This window comes from Ammospiza caudacuta, chromosome 10 (assembly GCF_027887145.1).
Source record: "Ammospiza caudacuta isolate bAmmCau1 chromosome 10, bAmmCau1.pri, whole genome shotgun sequence".
NCBI lineage: Eukaryota > Metazoa > Chordata > Aves > Passeriformes > Passerellidae > Ammospiza > Ammospiza caudacuta.
In genome coordinates this window covers 19630378-19636761 of record NC_080602.1, presented here as the reverse complement: position 1 = coordinate 19636761, position 6384 = coordinate 19630378, and the positions used below count along the sequence as shown (strand labels likewise).

The window sequence follows — 6384 nt, the reverse complement described above, 5'->3', positions numbered from 1 at the left end:
TCAGCTGAGCTCTCTTTCCCAAAAAATAACCTCTATCTCAAAACAAAACATTTATTAGTTGGGTAGCAACCAAAATGAGAGAAAAATATGACAGAAAATTTTCTTATACATTTTTGAATTGGTACCTACATAAAAGTCTTTGCCAAAACATTTCCAACTCCAATTTGGTAGGGCAGAAGGCTGAATATGAAGAGCTCTTGATTCCTGGGTAGAAGGTGATGGGCACTCAGAAAAAGGGTTCTTAAGTTATTCCATGAAGTGTTTCACCACCTTTATTGCTCAAAGCAATAAAAAAGAAATTGTAAATAGCTAATAAAAAGCCAAATTATTGCAAAAATAATATGCATTACTTGCAGAATAATGAGTGGCGACCACAGCTGCGCTTCTTGAACTTTCTGCTAATTAAATTAATGCTAATCCTGGCAAGACTTGCCAAGATATTATAATTCTTGCCTAAAAACTTCAGTACACTTACAAAAATATATAGAAGCCTCCGCAGTATGAAGACCCACATCTCTTCTCAATGAATTTGTCATTCTTCCTAAGTATAGAAAGCAGCAATTGGAAAAAAAGACCAACCAAGAGCAGAGAGCCTTGAGGGTAAGTGTTCTCACCAAAACACCTCTTCCCTAGGTAGTGGACATTATCAGGGAAGGCTTTTTCCCTCTCTTTGCCTTAAATTCAGAGACATACTGGAGGTCTAAGCAGCTGTTTGGCTTCCCTGATGGCAGAACAGTGTATGAGGAACCATTTCAAAGGATGATACAGGAAAAACAGTAAGATGTAGCACAAAAAATATTTATTTCACCACACTCACACAGGTTTTTACATCTTTGTATACAAAGGAGACTGGACTAAAAACTATCTCCTTGAAAAACTAGTCCATAGGGTGAGGTTTAGAGTGGGAAACTTATTGTGCAAGTCCATGTCCTATACCAAAGATAAAAAAATACAGGGGCAGAAAGCAGAGCATATAAACCTTGTTAAATAATCAAGTCACCACAGTAAAATCACAACCTGCATTTAACTTCCTCACTCAGCAATTATTTTTATTTTTGTAATTATATGTAATCCACAGTAATGTCTGACTTTCTTGCAGCAACCAGCACCATAGGTATCTCCTAAAATGGACACACCTTGGCACAAAACTCAGGTGCTGATTTACCAATGGAATGCTGGGAGGCAAACCAGTCATAGAAAAAAGCAACATCCTTATGGCCTGTCAAGGTAAAGCTAATAAAAAGATTATTTACCCGTTAAACCTCTCCCCACAGGAAACCAAAAAACATTCAAATACAGTTCAAAGTGGTCATTTCATAGGCCTTTTAAAAAATGGCAATTAAAGTGCTTAATCCTCTTATTTTATTGCCTCTATTTAGTTCAGTTTGTGTCATGACACTGTGAAACCACTGGTTTTGGCACCAGAGAGGGGAAAGGGAGAGAGTCCATCTGCCAGCCCACACACCTGTGCATTGATTAGCACTGCTGGACCTTGACCCAAAAAAAAAAAAAGCACTTAAGGCATATTTACCATCACTATTGCTGTCTGCTGGAACAAACAAGTGAAATCCTCTACATAATCTCATTTGTTCTGGCTTTCACCATGTGCAGGCTGGACCCACTGAGGCATCGCAGCAGCTCTAGGAGTGCTGGCAGCAGGAGGGATACATCTTCTTTTGGGGGAGAAACATTTTTCCACAGGAATCTACAGGGAGTTTCAGAGACCAAACAGAGCTGACCTGCACCTGGATGTGGTGCTAAGTGGATTTTAGTAATGCTTCACCTCACAGACACTGCCAAAGAGTGGGCAAGAATAGATCCAGTATGTGCCTGTCTTCCTGCAGTCACCACTGCTGCCTCCAGGATTCTTCCAGCCTCAGATGTGGTATTTTTCTAATCACTAAAGTGAAGATTTTTGTATTACATAAGAATGCATTGTTCTGCAATGAGTCAGAAAATGCTGGTTTAAAAATATATTGTACTCAGTTCATTGTTTCATGTCATCTTTTTTTCTATCTCAGCAGACAGAAAAGCCCTGAGACCAAATTTGTATTTATACCCACGAGCTGACAGGTTGTTTCCTACCCTCAGCTGTTGATGAAAGAACTCATCTTGTCATGCTTTTAATGCCTTAACAGCTTTGGTCAGGTTGCTGTAAAATCCAGATATGCTAGATGGAAAAAAGGAATCCACCACTGTCTGGGGAAGATAGCCACCAAGATCCGTCTGGAAGAAAGTGAGGAGCTCAGTCCTGTTTGGCTCCCTGCAAAGACAATGAAAGTCATTTTATAGACAGTGGCTTAAGAGCATCAAGAACTTTTCAGTGACTCTTACTTGTATTAGAATAGATACTTCCAAAAGCTTTTCTTTTTTCAAACAAACCAGACAAATTTCAGTGAATGTAGCTACAAAAGTTAAGTTTATCCAGGCCCTAATTAGCTACATGACTGTTTATAAATTATGGCAAATCAACCAGATACTCATTTACCAAAAAATAAAACCATTCTTGTCTCAATTTGTGAATTTCAAGAGGTCAGGGAGAATTGCACCATGATAACAGTTTCTGTAACTGTAAAGACTTTCTTCTAGGAAATGAAGATAAACTAATTCATTGCACAAAAATGAGAACAAGAAGAACACTCAGTCATAATGAAAGGCAGAAACATACCATTGCCAAGAGGTTGCAGGTCACATGTGGCCACATACACATAAACACACCACAATGGATAAGGAGGGCTTTAGAGTTTATACCATTCAAGCAGGATGTTTCTTACCCTGGAACAGGTATGCAGAAACAGCCACAAGGATAATTAAAACCTCTCACAAAATTTGGTTGAGGAGGACACAGCGGGTGTTCCACATTGGTGGCTGAAAGAAAAAGCATTGAAGGAAAGTGTCATTCTTCCAGCAGACAGGAAAGAGCCCTTGGCAGGCAAAGCTCCAGATGGGAAGCAAAGTCACTATTCAAAATGTATTTAAAAAGAACTGCAGTACAACCTCTTCAGTGTGGGGCTGACAAGTGGTCAGAAAAGACCATTAAAAGAAACCACTTTGGCCTTAGAATGGAGAAATCAAAGAAGTGCTGAATTTAGAAGGAATTGTTGCTGAGCTCTGAAGGAAGAAGCATTGACATTTGACACAGTTTCATCAAGGCCATGTTGTGTGAGGGCACTGCTTTTCTTGAGAGGTCATTTGGGCTGCTTCCAACAAATCCACATCACACAGATACATCACTTGGCTGCTGAAAAGCTGCACTCTAGGAAGTATATAAATTCCTGACAAGGCTTTTCTGAACAGGATAGGAAAATGGGACACCTGAACAGTGGGGCAATAAAAGCTCAGATCAGTAACAATTAACAGAATCAAAGTGAAAAACCAAAGAAACCTACAGTGGCAGCCCCTTAAAAATCAGCACTGCTTGTTTTCATCAAGTCAGTTGTTTTCACATACAGGAGTGGTACATTTATTCAATGGCTTCATTGAACCCTGTGCAGGAAATGTTAAAATAGGATTTAGCCTAAATGGGACTCCTTTCAGACTATTAAAACAACAAAAAAACACATTCAAAATACCCCAGAATTTAACACTAAATTAAATACTTATTCAAGCTCAAAAGCATGGCAAGGGAACAAACCATAGGCCAGTCTTATCAATATCTGAGTCTTAAGATGATTTATATACTCTGGAAACAAAAATGTAGAGAGATTACTATTTTCTCTTCTGATTAAGATCAGGTCAACAACTACTGACCAGCTTGTTACTTAATTTTCATTTGATGTTTATTTCTGTAGCTTTTATAGTTGTCTCCAGTAGCTGTTGGTTATCTCCAAATGAAACATGAAGCTGTTCAGAACACAAGTGTCTCACCAGCAGACAGCATGGTCCCATCTTCGTATTGCTTCATCACTACTACATCCACAAATTCCCTTGGTGAAATAATCCTCATGCAAGCTGAAGGGGTTGTGGTTCTGCATATAGACACAGTCTGGAAATCACAGAACAGAATTATTATGTCAGTTATGTTTCCAAAAGTACAGCAGAAAAATATGGCACTCTTAATTATACTTTCTAAACTCCATCGAGGTATTCTACATCCTTTGTTGATGTAGAAACACCACAGGCAAAAGGCACCACTATGATCAATCAAGGGCAGGAGAAAAACAGAGTGACAAGGCATTGCTTCCATGTTCAGAAGGGACAGATACCACAAGAGATGCTGAAATGCAAATTTGGCACACCTGTGCCCCAGGATAGTTAAAACTCTTGTCCTCCCCAGGACACTGGCAAAGATAATTTCTTTGTGTGGTATACACAGGATACAACTTGATAACCCAGTTTGTTACATTGCACAAATATTAATGCTACCATCTGCCTCCCTGACTGGCTCCCAAAACAGAAGTTTCTACCACATTGGTAGGTCCTGGCAAGTCTGTGAATTTCAAGTGGCAGGCTGCAGCATTCCTGAAGTTGTCTATAATGAGTACTAAATGCCTACAGGATTTCCTCTGTAGAAATATAAAAATAAACTTCCTGGAACTTCCACAAACATTTCTGAGACTAGTTGTGTTTGCACCTGGCTGCCTCTGAGCACATATGACCATTTCAGATTCGGGAGCTAAAACCAATGCTCTTTTAATTTTCCCATATCCTTTAAAAAAAGGAATTAGACCGTACAAGCGTGCCAGCAGAAGCAGCTGCTCATACACAGCCCTGCTCATCTGTCTGCTCAAATTGCAGCATCTCCATTTTAATGACAGATGCAAAGCACTGGGTGCTGAGGCCAGCTGAAGGCAGGGTGTGATGTGCAGGGCAGAGCGTCACTGCTGCCATGGTGAAAGATGGGGCCTGAATTGATGGCTGGTGACGTGAATGCCTCACTGCTTAGCTAAGTCTGTGTATTCTCTAAACCTATTCTTACATCACAATGAGCTTGCTAAAAACAATCATTCTTAACTTGATTAGCAGCATTAACAACAATGTAGTGCAGGAATCTTTAACGTTATATATTTAACGTTATACATGCATATATATATGTATGTATGAATATATATGTATGTATATGTTATACATTTGCATATTTTTAGCCAACAACATATTTTTCCTTCCAGAAAAATAAACTATTGTCTATACATATATATATATGTTAATAAAACTTATAAAGTGTATGCAAAAGGACAAAGCAAAAAAGAAACAAAACCAAAGGAAAAAAGGTTTCTTACTTAAACCAGAATCGTTCAGCTGATGCAGCCAGAAACACACTACAACTTAAGACTTGCTACCTAACATAACATCGGCTGTCTCATAAGGCCCAAACGCTGCACTAATCTCCCCAGAACAGTTTTTAAGGAACTTACATCACTGATGGCTTCGATGACCTCGAAGTCCTTCACGTTTTGGTCCCACTTGGTCCTGAGCCCGCCGGCCACCGGCTTTATGCACTCCCAGACGTTCTGCGGGCTGGCGGGCAGGACGCCCTCTCCCTTGTACCTGCGGGGGACAAAACGAAACCGAACCGCGCTGCTCTACCCTGCCTGGCCCAGGCAGCACCGCGGGCAGGATTCCGCTCCCCAGGAACGAGCATTACTCACAGATTGCCAGCGAACTCCGCCGAGGGTCTCCAGGACACCGCCACCTCACCCTGCGGGACGGGAAGCGTTCAGTCCCCAGGCCGGCTCCCGCACGTCCCCGCCGCATCCCCCCCACCCACCGGGCTTCGGCAGCCCCTGACCCACCGTGCTGCGGCAGCCCCGCCAGCCGTCGGGGTCCCGTTGGTAGAGCCGCAGCTGCTCGGCCGCCTCCTCAGCGCGCCCCGCGCAGTCCATGGCGGGCGGGCGTGGCCGCTGCCGCGCCGCTTTGAGCGCCCGCGCCGCGCCGCCCCTGGGCCGATGGCGGCACCGCCCCTCACCTGAGGGTGACGCCGGCCCGGCCCGGCCGCGCCTCACGGGACAGCGAGTGCGGGGCTGGGGAGCGGCAGAGCCCGGGCGGCGGGGAAGGCACGGCGGGGATGTGGTAACGCGTGTGGGATCGGAGGCGGAGCGGGGCTGCCCCAGAGATCGGGCCGCCCCGCGCTCGTCACTGGTGTAGTCCCAATCCCAGTGACGCGGAGAGAAACAAGCGAAAAACCAACCAAGGAATCTTCAGTATCTAAAGGAAGTGCGAAATTGCAGTGGTGAAGAATGGGATAGAATTTGGAAACTACTAGTAATAAAGTGAGTCTTTTAAAGGCCACGCATCGAAAATTTACCACTGAGAAGGTTACCAGGCTGGTCTGGATCACCAGAAAATTAATAGAGGATGTAGGATTTAATCTGGAAGTCTGACTCACGTTGTCAAATAACTCCCCTGCCCTTGTGATACAGTCTAAAGAAACTCACTATTCTCTCT

At 43.0% G+C, this 6384-nt stretch overlaps 1 protein-coding gene across 1 annotated transcript; it reads right to left on the bottom strand.

The window, feature by feature from the left end:
- Positions 1 to 784: 784 nt before the first annotated feature.
- On the bottom strand, positions 785 to 5844 carry STARD5 (StAR related lipid transfer domain containing 5). The gene is made up of 6 exons (XM_058811482.1): positions 5733 to 5844; positions 5589 to 5638; positions 5355 to 5487; positions 3868 to 3985; positions 2775 to 2868; positions 785 to 2263 (listed from the first exon to the last, which is right to left on the bottom strand). The coding sequence occupies exons 1-6, from the start codon at positions 5820 to 5822 to the stop codon at positions 2116 to 2118; spliced, it is 633 nt and encodes a 210-aa protein (XP_058667465.1). The 5' UTR covers positions 5823 to 5844; the 3' UTR covers positions 785 to 2115.
- Between the last annotated feature and the right edge of the window lie 540 nt (positions 5845 to 6384).